The sequence below is a fragment of the Haliotis asinina genome, chromosome 4 (genome assembly GCF_037392515.1).
Source record: "Haliotis asinina isolate JCU_RB_2024 chromosome 4, JCU_Hal_asi_v2, whole genome shotgun sequence".
NCBI lineage: Eukaryota > Metazoa > Mollusca > Gastropoda > Lepetellida > Haliotidae > Haliotis > Haliotis asinina.
Window position 1 is genome coordinate 64,472,707 of NC_090283.1, and position 20,111 is coordinate 64,492,817.

General features: G+C 40.6%; 3 protein-coding genes across 3 annotated transcripts; 2 read left to right on the plus strand and 1 right to left on the minus strand.

Annotated features, from left to right (window-relative positions):
* Positions 1–366: 366 nt before the first annotated feature.
* On the plus strand, positions 367–2,380 carry LOC137281096 (sodium-dependent glucose transporter 1A-like). The gene is made up of 3 exons (XM_067812229.1): positions 367–489; positions 734–1,025; positions 1,302–2,380. The coding sequence occupies exons 1-3, from the start codon at positions 367–369 to the stop codon at positions 2,378–2,380; spliced, it is 1,494 nt and encodes a 497-aa protein (XP_067668330.1).
* Positions 2,381–4,475: 2,095 nt separating this feature from the next.
* LOC137281098 (uncharacterized protein KIAA1958-like) lies at positions 4,476–5,923 on the minus strand. Its single transcript, XM_067812230.1, has 4 exons — positions 5,557–5,923; positions 5,282–5,339; positions 4,790–4,974; positions 4,476–4,660 (listed from the first exon to the last, which is right to left on the minus strand). Exons 1-4 carry the CDS (start codon positions 5,921–5,923, stop codon positions 4,476–4,478), a joined length of 795 nt encoding a protein of 264 aa, XP_067668331.1.
* Positions 5,924–16,837: 10,914 nt separating this feature from the next.
* LOC137281099 (sodium-dependent glucose transporter 1A-like) lies at positions 16,838–19,822 on the plus strand. Its single transcript, XM_067812231.1, has 3 exons — positions 16,838–16,969; positions 17,307–17,598; positions 18,768–19,822. The coding sequence occupies exons 1-3, from the start codon at positions 16,838–16,840 to the stop codon at positions 19,820–19,822; spliced, it is 1,479 nt and encodes a 492-aa protein (XP_067668332.1).
* Positions 19,823–20,111: the final 289 nt, after the last annotated feature.

Here is a 20,111-nt window from a genome sequence, read left to right on the forward strand (position 1 = left end):
GTGGAAAAATCTTGCATACATTTGTTATTAGTACAGAAACCACACTGTATATGATAAACTAACAGATGGTATTTCATTGTATTATTTCTAACAACGAAGATTTTAATGCCAGTACCTGTTGTGCAAAAACGAGAGAAATCTCTCGGGCAGAGTCGATTACTGGTCGTGTTACGATATGACAATAGGTTTAATAATAACTGTCCAATACAAACGGGCGTTTGTGAATAAACCAAGGCGGTTCCTGGTAATTTGGGATCACATTTCAGCTCATCTCTCAACACTCTCCCTCATGTAGTCTTCCTATCCTTAACGTCTTCCTAAACCAGTGTTCAAGACTACAATTTAAATACATCGTTCCAGCTTACCATGGGACCTGAATCTGTGAGACCAACGTCAGAAACAGTTCACTTCCGGAAGCAATTGCAGGATCCTCAGCACCGCCGGAAGTTCATCCACACCTTCATAATTTACTTTGCGTTCATAGCACTGGTGAGTCTCGTATGCATGTTCTGGAAAGTTGCTGTGAGGTTGACACTGCAAACCACGGGTTCTGAAAATATTTTAGAGCTCTTACTTAGACACTCAACAGTCTCTATTCAGACACTTAGTCGTGCACACAGTTTGCATATATGAAAGTTTAGTCTGAATTCGCGAGTTCACCCAATCTTCAAATACGCTATATACCCATTCCTAACTGTGAAATTCATCCTGCATTCCCCATTATTGTTTCCAGGGCATCAGCCGTGCCCAGCATGGCCCAGCATTCTTGGACCTGGCTCAGATCACTGGGAGCAATGTAGAGCAGGCATCAGTCTTCTATACGTCCCTTGCGGTAGGAGGACTCGTAGGATCGGTCTTCATGGGGGTCCTCATTGATAAACTGGCCAAACACAGACAAACACTTGTGGCCATTTTTTCCCTACTGATGGCGGCTAGTGTTGGCGTTATACCACGGAGTAAAAACTATATTTTGACCATTTGCTTATTTGGTGTAAATGGATTATTAACAGCAGCCTTTGAATCAGGTAAGCACTACTACTACTAATGTTTGGAAAAATAAAAGCAATGAACATTGACACCTCCTGGAAAAAGAGTAATTGTGCTTTGACTGGAAGGGTGTGAATGGCATTATCTTGAAAATGGCAACAAGACATTTGGTTGTGGTATTAATCTTAAAACGTTGAATTGCAGAAATGCATAACCGTTATTAGTATTGTTTAACAAAATATCGAAATACGATCCGATTTTCTATTGCAAAACAGTTTTCAGCAATACAAAAAACACGTTTGATTATTTTTCAGGTGGAAATGTTGACATATTGAGCACTTGGGGCGTTGGGGGCAAAATTTTCGTACAGATTCTACACTTTGTGTTTGCCATCGGCACCGTGATAGGACCTCTTATCGCAGGACCCTTTCTGGCTAAAAAGAAGGCGTTCAACGTTACGCTCTGTGACACCCATGATATATCAAAGTTATTCAACAACAGTGACGGACCCATGCCCGGCAACTTCACTGAAAACAATGTCCTTCTTCCAGGGAGTTGTGTCCCTTCTGAAAGTCGCATCCAGTATTCATACATGATAGCAGCTTCGCTCAATGTTCTGTCAGGAGTAATGATAACTGCAGAATGTTTTTATGGTCAGCCAGACACGAAGGGAGAAACAAGAAATGAAAATCATCGAAATCCCCGGGTACTTCCCAACTGGCTGCAAGTGCTTGTCCTTGGTAATGTAGCATTCTTCTTTTTCTTTAACTGTTCTTCGACAAGTGTCATCTACGGCTACATGATGGCATACTTTGTAAAGGATCTTGGATGGAGGAAGGAAAAGACTGTCAATTTAGCATCAGTCTGCTGGGCAGGTTTTGCAACTTCTCGCCTGTTCTGTGTGCTCCTGGATCGCGTCCTGACACCTCGTCAGCTTTTGTACGTTTCTAATGGTCTAAGTGTTTTGTCTTTAGGTGGTGTCTGGCTCAGCATTATTTATGAGTCTGACTCAGGGATCTGGATTTGCATGGTTCTTGCTTCAGTAGGAATGTCAGCCATCTTCCCAACTATACTTGTATATGTTGAACATGATGTGATGAAGGTCTCCGGAATGGTGACGTCAATCATTTTTGTAGCGGGGAACTTGCAAGGAATTTTGAATCCTTTGTTGATAGGTTATCTCTTTCAGACAATATCCTACAAATGGTACATTTACCTCGCTTTTATCGAGGCTACATTGGCTTTCGTGTTTTTCTTGTCCACTGTTCTGATTGTAAAGACACTTGTGGAGAAGTATGGCTCACCTGAGTCGAAACGTACTTTTGATGAGAAGCACATGGAAGAAACATTTATTGAGCAGAATCAAAGCGCAAGGAATGATATGGAAACATAATTTGTCCACACAAAACACAAGATGCCACGCGTTAAAACGTGTAACATGGGCATTTGTTACAGAACTAATTATGTCACGCTAAATGCATTAAAATACGAAGTTTTGATGTGAGTGCAATACATGTTCCGCCTTGTTAGAAGCACATTTCCTGGTCCCGATACCTCTTGTAGCATACCTTCGTTCATTTCCTGTTTGTATATCTTTTGAATGTTGGAACGGCAAACACTCAAAGAGGTACTCAAAATAATCAAAGATACCAGTCATTGCCCAACTTCCCAGTAAAAATGTTTGCCTTCAGGACGACGTACCCGCCCACCGCTGCTGAGATTGAAAAGCGCTCGACAGTCCTTCATACCAACGAGCATTAGCCTTTACAATGAATGTGTTAATGATTTATTTTAAAATATTTTCACATCCCCTTGGTAATCAACCATTTTAAGCCATGCATAATGTGTGTTGACTGTATATATGTGTCGTATATGTTTTAAAGAATGTTGCAATTAACATACCTTTAGATGACTGTTATCTGCTATCTTAACAATGTATTCTATGACCTGGTGTGCTGTAAGACAAAATTCCCTTGGGATATTAAAGTGTTATCTTATCTTATCTTGCTTAGAGAGATTCCACATGCCGAGTCTTCCATCAAAAGGACAGACACGTCCTTTTGTCTTTGACAAGGTGGTTTGATTGACCGTGTAGGATTAGTCACATTGTTTGGGGGAGTTAAGGACAATATCAATGAAGATCAGATCAGAACCTACTTTGGGATGGAATTTAGAAACAGCCTTAAATAATTCCTCGCTCGAGGAAGAATTTCACTCAAATAGATGCTACCATATTCGAGCGTTTTATGTTTATAAGTAATAATGGGAGGGGTGGTTTGAATAACGAGGTGTCTCTTAATGGCACATCATGACGGAGACACTAGTGAAAGGCAACCTTTTTGTTGTGAGACCTGGGAAATGCTAGTAGCTCCTCCCTCATGGACCCACGATTGAATAGGGCAACTTGTATGCCGTGGGTTGCGCCCCTTTGTCGGTGAAGGATCGGAGTCTTGTGGTTGAGGGCACTGACTCTAGTGCACCCAGCTCTGAAAGGGTACCTCGTAGGAATGCGAGAACTCGATGTGCACATTGACTGGAAGAGTTGTATGTTATACAGGGAGAGGTTACTGAAAATACAATGCGGTGTTGTGATGGACATCCAATGATCGAGGGAAACAAAGCGTCTTTGAGCAGTTGTAGTGGATATTGGAGCTGTACAAGTGTTCGCATAATGACAACATATGAACTTTATAACATAGCAGCCTGTACATGCCCTCCTGCTTGGACTTGGAGACCCGTTCAGTGCTTATAATGAATTGTGGACGTTTGAAAAAAAAATAATGGCGTGACTGCCCCCACCCCTGATAAATTCAATAGGGTTCTTTATCATGTAATATGGGGTACGTCCCTTTGTAAAACTATTGACAGTGTTGATATTAAGGTGCGTAAAGGGATATTGAAGGTAAAAAGGAATACACGTTATAATTGCTCTAGGTGCCTGTAGGATGTCTGTGCAGTTATCTTATGTGAGCAGAGATGTGATTTAGGTGTAAATTATTGTATATGGATTATTCTCGTCTACATTATCAATGTTACGTGATGCGTTTATCATTAGGTGACTGAGTGAGTTAACATTTAACGTCACATCGGCAATATTTCAGCCTTACACCACTAGGGTGTGTTATGTCCATTGTTCTTGCAGGTTGATTTTCTATGTATCAACCTTCTATCTGCACGTGCAGAGGTTGATATGATGCTAACAACCGGGTATGTTATTTGGCAGCTGGACTAGCTAACCTGGGGTAGATAAGTCACACCTCGGCTTCGCCTCGGTCATTGACTTATCTCCCCACGGAATTTTGGACATCGGTAATTTTCAAATATTGTTTCTCGGCTTCGCCTGGAAACAATATTTGAAAATTACCTCTATAAAAGTATCAAAAGGGTGTGAATACAGCGATTCCGTCCAGGTGCCAATCTAAAATAATAACATGAACAAGGATGTTTGGATTTATTTCATTGTGAAATTTACAACGCAGTTGTCCATGTCAATCTGGTGCCTGGTTTGTGCTGCCGACAGAGCTAGAGGTTGCAGAGGTGGCCTTGCCATGTTCCTGGTCTGGCCATGATGCGGTCTCCGTTGACGTGCCAGCATCTCCCAGCTGTTCGTCATTCAGTATGGCGTTTACTATGGCTTTCTGGTCCTCACTGGTTCTGGTGTAACTGCGCACACCTGTTTGAAAGAAAATTGGATCAAATTAGTAATGTAGCATATGTAGTTAAGCTCAACAATGCAACTTTAGTTTGAAAGAAACGAACTTTCTCCACTTAAATGATTGCTTTAGTGAAAAATAATACACACTTGTAACGCTCCTGTGTCCAGTTCGTTCCATTATCAATGGTTCGCTAACCCCAGCCTGGTACAGATGGGTTGCCGTGGTAACCCTAAGTGAGTGGTTCGTCTTGTAGCTCTGCACACCAGCCTTCCGACACATTTCAGGGACAATCTTCTGTAGCGTGTTGTGACCCAGTGGCTGTCGGCTGTACCTGGAACATGGGAGAATTGGTAATTATAGACTGACCAATCCAATACTGAACGCTGGGTGTACTGCATATATTCAATAATTATCATCTTTAATTTTATTTTCATTTATTTCTAACAATAAATCTGCTATTCATTGACTATCATGTATAGGATAAAGTATATACACTGGTTTGAGCGAGTGGTCTGGTTTGAATGTGAAACAGGTTTCATTTCGTTGATCATAATATTTAGTTTAATATCTTGATGCCTACTGGCATTCCTTACACTGTCACTTTAAAACCGGAAGTTGTAAACTCACGAAACACTTACCAACACTTATCTGTCGGAGTTTGAAGAGCTTGAAGGTAGAAAGCGTCTTCATGGCCGTCTGAAGGACATAGTAATAAGTACTTCTTAAACAGACGAACATGGCATCGGGCAGGATTACTACTGGTGTGATGTTCGATCTCTTTAGGGGTAACTCTTCTGTGCTTCAGCCCCCCTTGCACAGTTTTGGAGTAATCTTCCCGGTAACACAAGTACACGTGTCCTTCAGAACCCATCTTAAGGGATATTTGTGAGATTTCTGTGTTCGTGGCCACTACGAAGTCCAAAATGTTTGCCATTCAGGTAAAGCAAGGTGTTCACCAGTACTCGCGGGTTCCGGTCTCCAAGTTGACCATTCCTCCATAGCAGCTCCTCCTCATCAACACTGATAGCTTCAGCTTTCTTAACGCATTGTCCCAATCCGTTACGTGTCAGTCTTTTCATCTCTCCGTCAAGAACCTGGCGGAATTCTTCGAACACATCAGACTGGAGAAATTCAACATTTACTTTAGAAACAGTCTTTATGTATGATTGTATACCCATAACTATCTGAAAGAGTGAATTCGGGGGGTATTCCAAGCCATCTTTTTTTCTGACTTCCAGAACAAACTTTGACATGAAATACGCCAACTCGTCAAGTCCCATATTTTCCAAAAGAGTAACCGGTTTTCGTCCAACCCCTCTCCGATTTTTACGGCGATAGCCCAGGCAGTAAACGTGTTGTACGCCCATTTATCCCGCCGCTGGGTGTTAGTAGGCACAGCATCCAACGCACGCTTCCCAATTTCACCATCACTAGCCTCATAAAAACATTCAGAAGTTTTACCTTTTTCTTGTAATTCTTTTTCAATAATTTGAGATGCTTCCAACAATTCTGAGTCGCTATCGCTGTTGATATGGCATGCCTCCGCTTCTTGCGAGGCCCGACAAAGCTCATCATTAGAATTCATCTTGCACATTGACTTATTTCCCCAAACCACGTGTACACATAACCTTGGCGGTGCAGGAAAGGCACGTGCGACAAGCAATGGACGCTGACATTCAGCGCCCACGTGGTGTAAGTAGGTTAGCACCCCCCACCCCCTTACGGCTCGAGCGTTGATATCCATATCACCCTTGAGGAGGGTGCTAACGTATACATATCATGACGGGAACTTAACACTGAAATGGAATATATGTGTAATATAAAATCCTGTCGACAAAGGACAGTACAAACACTAGAATATCACAGATATGAATATAAAACCAGCATGAAAAAATATAACATTGTAATTAAAGAAGACAATACATTATAAAACACGGGCTATAGATCGCCAACAACCGAAGGTAGATCACCGTACAAGGGACCATGGGGACTTACAGTACCTTTGCTACCTGCATGGACCCTAGCTGGATTTACACCATCCCTTCAGCTGCTGGTGAGTGTACAAAATGCTAGCCAACTTTAAAATGACGAGAATACTACGATTAAAAACCTGGTAGACTTAAATTTACATCGAATGTTTTGGGAATTACGTACCCTCTCAAGAGGACAATAATTTTACAATACTTCAACCCCCTTTGAGGGTACAGCTACTAACAATACAAGTTACTAATCTAAGCTACCAATATTTAAAATACATCTATTTACAGAACATATTCAAAATGCAACCAAAAAATCAATTTCTTTTAAAAGACCAATAACTAAATGAGAAGCAATAGTGGTAAAAAGATCCTTGACGTTTATCATTAGGAGTGGGGGCAGAATCACATGGACTGGTCATATGAAGGGATTTGTATGGGTATCTCTGGTAGTGAATGATGACTGTTTGTACACTCAGATTATCTCAATGACATATGGAAGATGATCACTTGTCACATTAATGGAAACACAAATGGAAACATGCCTTATCTCCCCTTACCACTACAGGTTAAGGTTGGTCTAGCCAGATTTAGATGTAGTAACTAAGAATCGCCGTTAATAAGCGAAGATACTCCTCTACATTGTTTTAAGACATTTTAAGCCAGTATTTTTAAGACAGAAATATTACATTGAGAATGAAGAATATATATTATTAATCTATAAACAATATCATCAGTTGCGGCATAATATACTGATACTACATTCTTTAACGTAATATCAGGACATAAGTAAGTTGAGAAAGATAGATCTCCTTATATTTATATGAGATCCAGCAAGTCACTGACAGGAGTAAAAACTAATTTACTTACATTTTCCACGGTCTTATAATGTATTTTGTATAATGCGTATTGTGTGATTGCTGCATGGTTTTGTCACTGTGTGGTCAATGTACCCTCCACGTTCTTTCATAACTACTTATTGCCTAAGTTTCATGAACTCCGACAGTCGTCGTGCCCATAGCTGAAGAAACTGTGGCCATTATTGCTACAAAGCTGCTTCAACGTGTTTGAGTGAGTTTGGTTTAACGCCGCTTTTAGCAATATCCTAGCTATATCGCGGCTGGGGAATGTTGTTTGCACACATCATACGCAAGTGGGAAATCGAGCGCTGCCCAACCACACGGCTGAGTTTGAACAAATTAAACACGTGCTTGTGTTCGGCTAGAGTCAACATTGAAGGTCATTCAAAGGATTATTCTGAATAAACGTTGTCTACAACAACATATATTTCTCGACCACTTAATTTAAAGGAAACACCTTAGGTAAACCAATAATTTGCCTAAAATGTGCCGTAATCACCCTCAAATGGTATTGTATTGACAAATGATTGACTATGGCACCCCATGAAGATTAAATGCCGTCATATGTCCCGTACGCAAAGATCACTGCGTGTTTATTGCTATATATGCTCCACTGGAGTGGTCTTCCACGACCTTCCACGAGGTACAGGTGCAATCATTTCTGTCAACATTACTAGTACACATGTCATCATAGGCAAGCTGAACTTGTCCTCTTGAGAGGGTCACGAGTCCTTCAAAGTAAATTAATAACCTACCAGGTGTTTATGCCCAGAAGTTTTGTGTTTTTTTATCATGGCAAAATCTGACTACAGCAGCCATCAGCTTAAGGAATGATATAAATCCCAAGCGGGGTCCATGCATCTTAATTTCAAGGTCACCGATTCTATTTGACTACTTTTCAAGCTCTTGTTAATGCAATATCTCATTAATTGTTGTACCCAATGCATTCAAATTTGTTTGCAGCCTGCATGAAAACCATCCATTTTGTTGATCTTGACCTTATTTTCAAAGTCTGATGAACTGCTGTACCGAATGTCTTCAAATTTGGTGACGTTGAGGAATTAGGCAGATACCAGTTTATTTGGGTGACCTTGATCTTATTTTCAATATGACCGTGACACTTTGTCCCCTTTTCGAACTTATGTTAACACAGTATTCCATAAAACATTTTAACCAATGTCCCCAGTTTTGTCCACAGCCTACATTGGGTGATTATCGAGACACAAGTCATTTCACACATATTGTGTGTCAGCAAAAAGTAAAAAGTATGAATATGTTATAAATATTTCATTCTTCTTTAGCGATGGAGGACATTGCCATGTTAGTGGGAAACACTTGCTGTAGGATTACGTCTTGTCAACAAGCATGCGCAGCTTCCTTCAACGTTTTAGACATGGACATGAGTGAGTGAGTTAAAATTTAACATCGTATCAGCAATATCACAGCAATAAAGTGACGAAAACAATTTATATGACAAAAATGAAAATATTTTTAAGAATGGAACCTGTCACGATGGACAGTGAAATAGTAGTGTATCATAGATATGTGTATAACACAGTAAAACATTCTAGTAAACTTAATTAAAGCAGACGATACAATATAAAACACGGGCTGCTATAGATCTCCAACAACTGACGTTAGATCACCATACTAGGGAATATGGGGACTTGCAGTACCTTTGCTACCTACATAGACCTTAGTTGGATTTACATCCTCCCTTCAGCCGCTGGAGAGTGTACGAAATCGTAGCCAGAATTATAACACCATGAATACTACGATTAAAAACCTGGTAGACTTAAAATTACATCGAATGCTTTTGGACTCTCAGGAGGACAATAATTTTAGAATACATCAACACCCTTTGAGGGTACAGCCAGTAACTATCTCAGTTATTAATCTAGACTAACAATACTAAAGAATATCTATTTACAATTCATTTAACAAATCCAATTCCTTTACAAATGCAATAGTTAAGTGAGGACTGATGTCAGTAAAAAGATCCTTCATAGTATGTGAGTGAAATAGGTATTCCCGTGATGGAATATTCAACTCGGTGATGCAAACACGCTTGATCGTGATTCTTTCATCACAAGGGGTTGCAAAATGGAGGATCCTCACCTTTCAATAGGTATTCATGAGTGTATCTGGTGTTACCAATACGACATCGTTGAATATCACCTGTTCAAATCTGGACTGACAACCCATTTACATGTTAATAGCACCAGGAACGTCAATAACACATCAAGGTTTAAGTTTGACGGCACACAGTGTTTCATATAAAGTCAAGTTAGCCACCTTTAAAATTCCGCCTCGATAATGGAGGAACATCAGGTGGAATTACAGGAATTAGTATAGTAGGAACATGGTCACTTCCACAGAGGTCATCGTGAACTGACCATTCAAATTCACTTAGCAGTTCTGAACTGGTGACTGATAAGTCGAGATCTGAATAGGTTCCTATACCAGGATGTAAAAATGTGCTCGAACCATCATTATAAATACGTAAATCATGATCTGAACTGGTGACTGATAAGTCGAGATCTGAACCATCATTATAAATACGTAAATCATGATCTGAACTGGTGACTGATAAGTCGAGATCTGAATAGGTTCCTATACCAGGATGTAAAAATGTGCTCGAACCATCATTATAAATACGTAAATCATGATCTGAACTGGTGACTGATAAGTCGAGATCTGAACCATCATTATAAATACGTAAATCATGATCTGAACTGGTGACTGATAAGTCGAGATCTGAACCATCATTATAAATACGTAAATCATGATCTGAACAAAACTCCTCCAGTGATTTAACTTTAGTGTTTATTGTTGCACTACCCCGAAGTAGACTGTGCCCATTCAAATCATCCACAATAATACAGGGCTTCGGGACTTGATCATATACAACTTGAAGATCTGTTTTGTGAAACGTCAAAGGCGGAGTGATACAAAGAACATAATGTAAACGCAACGTGCAAAGTTGGTCCCACTGCAACAGTCTGAAGGTTTCTAGTAAGAGTAACAGGGCTATGAATAACGTTCTGTTTGACTTGGATGGACGATCCTCCTGTGTCATTGTCACCCGGAGGTGAAAAGCAATGATATGCCGAGGTCAAAAGTATCTGCCTGTTTTAAATAGGTCTCCTGCAGACAGTCCAGGATTTAACACCAGCACAGTTCTAAGAGCTGCAATTCATAAAATTAGTCCTTATGCATCAGCATTTCCACTGTATAATATTACTCTGAAACCTATATTTAGGAGGTATTTATTGGGGATCTACCCTGCACAAGATATATGCCCTACAGCTGGTAGGCGACAAGCTGTGTGCCCTTCATCGGACGTTTTCAGACGCGTCCACATCCTCAAATGATGTGTATGTTTTGAATAACTGAATTTCATTTTGTGACTCTTTTGGGGCTTTGTCGCTGACTTGTTTTTGAAGAATCTGTCTGTTTACCTTTGGTTTTAGTGAGACTCTGTTGAGGACTGAGGAGATGGTTCAAGATCAGGGGATGTTTCTAACTGTACTTGGGACTTACCAGGAAGTGCTTCTCCTGTTTGAGTAGATGTAGTGGGTGAGAAAAGGTCCGGACTATCCGTTTTCACGTGTGACACCTAGCGGATACTGTAACTTCTCTACATGTTGTTTCAGGCTTTCATCTGGTGATGAAAGCATAGCTTTCTGTTTAGTCTAAGGTTAGTTCATGTCTTTTTGCATCAGCAAAGCCGATGTTTTGTGTGAACTTTAATTTATTTATTGCCATCTTCTGTTTCCAAACAAGCCAGTCTTTAGAATGAGATGAGTGTGAGCAGTTGGTGCAGTTTTGGACAGAACTGTCACAACGTGAGCACACACAACAGAAAATTACACGCATGGCCATGGCCGAAGTTTTTGGCACTTGAAGCAACTGGGAGGATTTCGAATGTATGCGTCAACATTTTGATTGTAATAGCCGGCCTTGAGCGATTTTGGGGCAAAAATGTAGGGGAAAGGAAAACAGACACGTTTTTGTTTTATGAGTTGAAAATGTTTCACACAGAGCATACTGTGATCTCTTATCTCAGAGACTATTTAATTTCGACATGTCAGCGAGTAATCTGTCACCGTCCCGTAAGATTCCCGTACTCGTGTTGAGTGTTTTTTTGTGCCGCGATGATGACTAGAGTGCCGACAAAAGTCTTAGTGTTCAACACGTTGGTTGATTGTTTCTTTTTGGCAAACTCAGTCAACAGGGTACCAGCAGGTAATGTTTTGATATTCTTTACATTCCCAGCAGCAATGCCTTGGATACCCTTCGACACATCAAAATGGTTTAATTTCTACAGTGTACTATTATCAGTCTAAAAAAACTAGAAAACGTGGCCAATAATGGATAAGTTTGGACAGTCTATGGTCAGTATCAGTTGGATCTTCTTCAAGCAAACGTTTGGTTATTTTTTTAAAATTTCGTCATCCGGGCTCCACATATGCCATGGGGTATCACAGGGACAACGCTAAAGCAAGTGGGTGTCCAGCTTGCAAGACAAGAATACCCGGATGATATTTTCCAGCAGAAAAAAGGTTCCACCAGACTGTCCCATGAGCCTTCACCTTCTGGGCATACAACTCCAGACAAAAATACGAGACGTATTTGAAATTCTGAAATTCTAAAAAATGCCATGTCTTAAAAATAGCATGTTACAATTTTCAGGATGTTTACAACATCATACAATGTAATGCTCAGGGCTTGGCGTTACCAGCCGATTGGGTGAACCAGGCCCATTCAACCACCTGTCGAAGTGAAGTTATGGCGGAAGTAGTGTGTTGAGCAACAGAAACACTGATCCTGCCCCTGTGTCCTCAACCACCAGGAACCTTTTCTCCACCGGCTAACGGTTTGGTGGACCAAATATATCCCCCGGGTCCACAACGAGGGGATGGCGAGCTCTTAGCGTTACCCAGCACCCACCACGAGGAGGTGGCTCGCCACGTGTGCCCCATATATTTGTAAGCTTGGAACGTTATATTATCACCTTATATTATATTATTACCTTTTTGTTATTACCTTCCACCTACGTAGCTACCTACCTGTAACCTAAGGTTCATACACCAGTTATCGTACCATTGCAGAGGAACCAGCTTATTGGTACAAAACTACTTCTACGGGGTTACCGGGGATACCAGGTGTTACACATTATACCCATGTGGGAAATCGAACCCACCTTCTCAGCGTGACGAGCGAACACATAAACACTAGACTACCCAAACGCCCCGATGAGTTTGAAGAAATGGAACACGTGCTTGTGTCTTGAATTTGCTTTGGCTAATTCAGGTCAGACCATGAAAGGGTGATTCACTGCATTATTCTAATGAAAAGAAGTTACTACACTAACCAGTGGTCATTTAGAACCCTGCTTGAGGCTGTCGTTACACGGACCACAGGCAAACTGTAGCGCAAATGGGTTTAGGGAATATGAAGTCTAGTCATATGCGAGCGAAGTGTGCAAGTGTTGTCAGCATTCTTTCCTCGCTTCGGTTCGAAAAATATTTTTCATGTCAAAATAAAATATCGCCTAAAAAATTGTCTTTTTCTCTCTGCTGCACAACCCATTTGCGTTACAGTTTGCCTGTGCACGGACCTTCGCGGTAAACTGTCTGTAATTAAGTACCGTCATGCGTCTAGTGCACAAGAGCACGTTCCTCTACGTGCACATAATTTCTGTCAACACTTTTTATTCTAGTGTTCATGTTTAATATTTTAACACCACATAATTATAAAGTGTTGTACAAATCAAGCACAATACCATTTATTTCATCACAATTACACACATTTCTGTCAACATTAGTAGCACACGTGTCATCATACACAAGCTGAACTTGAACATAGCTTGTCCTCCTGAGAGGGCCACAAATCTTTCAAAGTAAATTTAACTCTTACCAGCAGTTTTACCAGTGAGATTTAATTATGGCTAAATTTGACTACAACAGCTAGCAGCTGAAACAATGATGTAAATCCAGATGGGGCCCATATAGCTAGCAAAAAACTACTGTAAGTCACCATAGTCTCTAGTGTGGTGATCAACATTGTTGTCTGTGATCTATAGCCAGTGTTTTACATTGTACTGTTGTCTCCAGTGACGTGTTTTTAATGATCGTGTACAAGTTTTACACTAAGAGCCGTATTAGGCTAGTATGTTTACTGTCCTTCGATGACAGGCGTTTAGGTTTTAAAATTCATTGATAGTGGTATTGATATAAATTAAATTGTGTCTGTATGTTCACCTTTAACAGTCGCTAGCTGGTATAAAACTGTTGAGTCATTCTTATCTAACGCCTTTTAAGACAACCTAAACACAACGTTGGGAAAACCCCCAAAGCGATCGTACATTTGTAGACTCAGCTGATTTGGACAATTTGTAGCATTAAAAGGTAAGGCGTTTCAACGTCAATCAACCATCATAGAAAGTGACTAAATTGCAGTAAGTCTAGATTTGATCATCATCAATGGTTGAATGGAATCACACTTGTTTAACCAAATAAGGCGTTACGTAACTTAAAGTGTAGCGGGACACAGTTTCAAAAGTCCTTTAACTCAACTCACATTTCCAAGAGTGCGATTTGCTACGTATTTTAAATTTCCGTTTCCGGCATGTAACCGTCTGAAGACGCACATGCGAGATGAATGAACTGTGATAACGATCTTAGAGAACATATAATTGTTTTCTTTGTGATTGTTTAGAGCTGCACTCTGCAATATTCCAGCTATATGGCGGCGACCTGTAAATATCCTGGGCAGTGACCATGAACGAGGGCATGTACCCGTGCAACTGGTTTAGGATGATAGATGTCAACCAAACCAGCCACCCTGATCATCCGATCCCGTCAGTCCCCTCGTGCCACAAGCTTTGATTGCATAAGACAACTGTACACCCAGTAGGTCCGTTTGGTTTGGTTGGAGCGAGATTTCACGAGGATTTAAACAAAACTGAACAAAGTTGGAGAAATTAACAAGTTACGTAATACTCGTGGACTCTGACCCAGTCTTTTGGTCCATTGAGTGCGGCCAAATACACGTCTGCCTCTGATATAACAAGATCAGATCCCAACCTCGTGAACTTACACCATTGCTGAACGAAGCTGGAATTTGTCGCTATGTTGTTCTGCAGTGAGTGAGTGAGTGAGTGGGTGGGTGGGTGGGTGAGTGAGTGTTAACCTGATGTGGATGCGTGGTAGTCAAATGTATATATCACTGCTCAATATTCCTTATACAATCATCTATGTTGTTACTGACCTTTACGTATTGTTATTGCCGTGATCAATATCCCTGTTCAGTTGTCTCTTTATGCAATCATCGACGCTGCTCTGACGATAACATATTGGTACTTGGTATTGATATATACCTTGCTACTGTTTTCGTTTTGCAATCATCCACTGACGGTAACGTGCGTGATGTTGGTACCTATCTGCAGTGTTCTTCTGCAATACACTCGTTAAATACACTCTTGAACTGATCAATGCAGGGACGTCAATGACTTGACGGGACCTCACAAACGTTTCTTCAAATCCAAAGTCATGGCTCTAACTTAAACTAATGTGTACCAATGAAAGTATGTGTGTAGCTGCATTAACACAACAAGTACAAACCCCACTCTATTCACACCAATAGGAGTAGCCTAATGATTAAAGCGTTTGCGAGCCACCCCGAAAACCCGGGTTCGATCCCTCACATAGATATAGTATCTGAAGCCCATGTCTGGTTTCCACTGCTGTGATATTGCTGGAATATTCCTACAAGTGGCGTAAATCTACACTCATTCATTCATTCACTCACTCACTCACTCACTCACTCCAGCTCATTAGAACGTTGTAAGATGATTACAGTAATATTTGTTTTGTGTATTAACTACATTACATCTGCATCCAGATGTAACCATCATGTATTAGCTGACATCAGTTCCACCATATGTTGTACTATTGTCATCCTTACACTTGCCAGCGGCTGAATCCAACTAGGGTCCATGCAGGTAGCAACGGCACTGTAAGTCCCCATGGTCCCTAGTAAGGTGATCTACCTTCAGTTGTTGGTGGTCTATAGCCAGGTTTTATATTGCACTGACCAAATAGTGTTTTAACTTTCCACGCTTGTTTTAATTCAGTGGTGATATTCTGGTGGTTTTACAGTCCTTCGTCGACATGTTTTTTACAATATACATATATTTCTATTTATGTCAATGTTTTCGTAACGACATGGCAGCGATATTGCCGACGTGACGTTGAATATCAACTCACTCACACTTTCACTATTGTCACCACCAGTTGATCCTAATCATAGATCTGCAGTCATGCGCTCATGCATTTTTCTCTCACAATCCTCCGTGAGTAGTCCTTTTAATGTCTCTACCTCATTACATCAACATAGCAACGTATATTCGGGGATAGGCACTGTTAATAACGATGTTGCTATAGAAACATCAATAACTGTGAAATGATGAAATGATTTTATTGTAAAATATTTACTGATCGAGCCATAATCCTTGGATAAACAATGACTTGCTCAGCCAGCCCGAACAAATTGCTTTATATTTAACCATAATTAACTACATAATTAAATGCTTTTCTAGCGTATCTACTGCCTGCTTTCAACAGCATCCCTCAAGAAATTTTTCGATTTAGGTGAGGATGATGTTAAATAAAAAACACTGTGATACAATCGACAAGACCTCTGTGATCATAGAACAACTTGAATGAATATATATATATATATGACAATACGAACATCTAAAATATAAACTGTTATGCCACCAATCAGTGTGGTCTCTCTCTCAGTCTCCCCCCTCTCTCTCGCTCTCTGAGAAGGTGTACAATGCATATTTGCTTACATCTATTCAGTTTATCATGGGGCCTGACACCGACACAAGACCAACACTCGAAACAGTTGGCTTCCGGCAATTCTCTCTCTCTCACTCTCTCTCTCTCTCACTCTCCCCCTCTTGCTCTCTGAAAAGGCGTACAATGCATGTTTGTTTACAGCGTTTCAATTTAATCATGGGGCCATGACACCGACACCAGACCAACACCCGAAATAGTTGGCATCTGGCAACTCTCTCTCTCTCTCTCTCCCTCTCTCTCTCTTCTACCCTCTCACCCCTCTCTCTCTCACCCTCTCTCTCTGCAAAGGTGTACAATGCATGTTTGTTTACATCCATTCAGTTTATCATGGGGCCTGACACTGACACCAGACCAACACCCGAAATAGTTGGCTTCTGACAACTCTCTCTCCATCTCTCTCTCTCTCTCCCACTCCCCCACCCCTCTTTTTATCGTTCTCTGAAAAGGTGTATAATGCACTTTTGTTTACTACGATTCAGTTTATAATGGGTTCGGACACTGACACCGACACCAGACCAACACCTGTAACAGTTGGCTTCCGGCAACAATTACAGGATCCCAAGCACCGCCGGAAGTTATTCCACACCTCGATATTTTACTTTGCATACATAGCACTGGTGAGTCGAGTATATGCCCATGTTCTATTTTTTTTAAATTTTATTAACCTTGGATTAGATAATTCATTATTTCAATATTGCCGATGTGCCAAGCAATATTAACGCACGTTCTCATCCATATTTTGAATGCATTTGAAGCCTGCAGCAAGGTTAAAATGCAGTAAATTAACTCTTCCATATATTGTAGCGAAGAACTGAAGAAGTTGTAATCATAACCTTGGTCCCGCACACAAACTTGAATATTATTACACTTTACCCTCCATACATCGAAGTCAGGGTTGAATTTACAACTGCACTAAGTCTACAAATGCATCAATTCCTCGTGCATTGGTTACAGGGTATTTGTCGTGGCCAGCATGGCCCAGCATTCTTGGACCTGGCTCAGATCACTGGAAGCAATGTAGAGGAAGCATCCGTCTTCTATACGTCCCTTGCGGCAGGGGGACTGGTGGGAGCAGTGTCCATGGGTGTCCTCCTTGAGAAACTGGCCAAGCACAGGCAAACCCTTGTGGCCACTTTGTCCTTACTGATGTCAGCTAGTGTCAGTGTTATACCATGGAGTAAAAACTACATCCTGACAATTGGTCTGTTTGGTGTGAATGGGCTGTTAGCAGCAGCCTTTGATACAGGTAATCTCTTCTGAACTTTTAAAATACCTAACAACAATGAATATTAAACAAAAACTGTGATTCACGTAAATGTAATCTTAATTGAATGTATATTATTTTGTACTTATCAAATCAATAATTCATCATAATATGTTTCTTGAGAAATGTCCATACTCATAGTAATTCGGCCTAAAATTAGGGTGGGATGGCTACAAAATGCCTATGTTGGTTCTGAACACCATGTACCTTTATAAATGTGAGACACGGGTGGTACAAGAAGACAACAGATGAGTAGGTGAGGATACTGACAAAGACAAACCGCGACTGGATTTGTCTGAGATAGCATCAGTGCAGGGTTAGTTCTAATTTCATTTGTTTGGAAGGACGTCTGGAGATACAGCCTGCGATAGATACACAGTGACGTAATGCAGCGTCCAACGCTATCCCGATGCATCTTTGCATTTTCACAAATAATTATCTGTGGTGTTTACCATGAAATGTTATGCAAACACTTCCACCTAAACAACCTAATCCAATCGACGTTGAGTAAAGTGTTCTCACAGACACCGGGAGACCTTTACGCGACCCTTTGAGGTGAAACGAGAGACTTTACCTTCTGAAGCGCAGATGTTGTGTACGCAAAGCCGTAGGAGAAGCATAATAACTGGCTGATATTGGGTTAACACTAAGAAAAGCGAAACACATGCCATGTTCCCAACAAACATGTTATGACTGAATACCGCAAGATCACGCCTCTACAAAATTGGATTCAAAGACGTATTTGTGTAATTTTAGAATGCATGCACTATTGTGAAGTAGCCCAATTTATATTTCAACTGTAAGTCAATTATGGTCATGTGCAAAGGCATCTATACAAGATGTTTCACTATTACAATCAGAAACCGTTGTGATAGAAATAACGGTTAGGAGAATGATCACCTATAAACATATAAAAATCACATAGATGATAATTTACACTCGCTGAGCTAACAGTGAATTTTAGAAACTTTGAAGCAATATCACTGTGGTTGACCGAAATGGGCGTCACACATGGCACCCGTTTCTGGTTCCCCCAACGGCCCGACCTATGGAAGGAGTTCACTGACATTTCATCCACTGTGTATACAGCTTAATATTATTATTTCATAAAGGTACAAACAATACGAAATATAGCTTTGATGTTTTTTCAGGTGGAAATGCTGAAATTCTGGTCACGTGGGGCGTGGAAGGCAAGATTTGTATACAGATTCTACACCTTGTCTTTGCCATCGGCACCATCTTAGCACCCCTTATAGTAGAACCATTTTTGGCTGAGAAGAGGACACTAAACGGCACGCTCTGCGACACATATGATGCATCAAAGTCACTTAACAACAGTGACGGACCCATTACCGGCAACTCGACAGAAAACAACTTCCTTCTTCCCGAGAGTTGTGTCCCTTCCGAGAGTCACATCCAGTATGCATACATGATAGCAGCGTCTCTTAGTTTCCTGTCAGGAATCATGATCACGACGGAATGCTCTCTCAGTCGTTCAGAGTCAAAAGGTAAAAAAGGAAATCAGAATCATCGAAACCCCCGGGTCCTCCCGAAATGGTTGTTTCTGTTTATACTTTTGAACGTTGGAGGCTTGTATTTCTTCACTTCTGCTTCCACAAATGCCTTCATTGGCTACATGATGGCGTACTTTGTAACGGATCTCGGATGGAGCAAGGAAAAAACTGCCAATTTTATATCAGCCTTTTCGTCAGCTTTTGCTGCCTCTCGCTTGTTCTGTGTGATGTTTGATCGCGTCCTAACACCCCGTCAGCTTTTGTTTATTTGTAATGGTCTATGTGTGTGTTCTATTGGCGGTCTATGGCTCAGCATTACTCATGAATCTGACTCAGGTATCTGGATCTGTATGGTTCTTGCATCAATAGGGATGTCAGGTATTTTCCCAACTGGACTTGTATATGTTGAACAGGAAGTGATGAAAGTGTCAGGAATGGTGACATCAGTCATCTGGGGGGCAACGAGCTTGCAAGGAGTCGTGAACCCTTTGTTACTTGGTTATCTTTTTCAGATGGTATCTTACAAATGGTACATCTACCTTGTTTTGATTGAGGCTATTTTAGCTTTTGTGTTTTTCCTGTCAACTGTTCTGACTGTAAAGACCCTTGTGGAGAAGTGTGGCTCTTGGAAATTGGAGGAGACATTTACTGAGGAGAATGAGAAATTAAAGAATGTTGTTGAAATACATTGAACATTTAAACACAGATCAAAAGATACAATATTTTTCTAAAATAGTTTTTACATTTTTCATCTATATCCAAATATCCAAGGAATTAAAGTTCTTTAGTCACTCATAATATGTTTGTTTGTGGGTCCACTCGATAGTTCACCTTCAAATACTAGAACTAGAATACATCTAAGGAAAAGTGATTTGACCATGTCTGCAATCGCACAAAGCATTGTTGTAGGCTGTCCAAGAAATTTTATACCATAAAGCTGAACCTCCAATAATATCAATTCCGGACTAGGAAACATAGCTG

What these genes read in the sequence shown, in the direction of transcription:
- LOC137281099 (XM_067812231.1), top strand. Translation starts at nt 16,838, where the DNA reads ATGGGTTCGGACACTGACACCGACACCAGACCAACACCTGTAACAGTT. An exon ending in ACTTTGCATACATAGCACTG is followed by an intron (nt 16,970 to 17,306) that starts GTGAGTCGAGTA and finishes CATTGGTTACAG; the next exon opens with GGTATTTGTCGTGGCCAGCA. An exon ending in AGCAGCAGCCTTTGATACAG is followed by an intron (nt 17,599 to 18,767) that starts GTAATCTCTTCT and finishes ATGTTTTTTCAG; the next exon opens with GTGGAAATGCTGAAATTCTG.
- LOC137281098 (XM_067812230.1), bottom strand. Translation starts at nt 5,923, where the DNA reads ATGGGACTTGACGAGTTGGCGTATTTCATGTCAAAGTTTGTTCTGGAA. An exon ending in ACTCCGACAGATAAGTGTTG is followed by an intron (nt 4,975 to 5,281) that starts GTAAGTGTTTCG and finishes CCCATGTTCCAG; the next exon opens with GTACAGCCGACAGCCACTGG. An exon ending in TGGACACAGGAGCGTTACAA is followed by an intron (nt 4,661 to 4,789) that starts GTGTGTATTATT and finishes TCTTTCAAACAG; the next exon opens with GTGTGCGCAGTTACACCAGA.
- LOC137281096 (XM_067812229.1), top strand. Translation starts at nt 367, where the DNA reads ATGGGACCTGAATCTGTGAGACCAACGTCAGAAACAGTTCACTTCCGG. An exon ending in ACTTTGCGTTCATAGCACTG is followed by an intron (nt 490 to 733) that starts GTGAGTCTCGTA and finishes TATTGTTTCCAG; the next exon opens with GGCATCAGCCGTGCCCAGCA. An exon ending in AACAGCAGCCTTTGAATCAG is followed by an intron (nt 1,026 to 1,301) that starts GTAAGCACTACT and finishes ATTATTTTTCAG; the next exon opens with GTGGAAATGTTGACATATTG.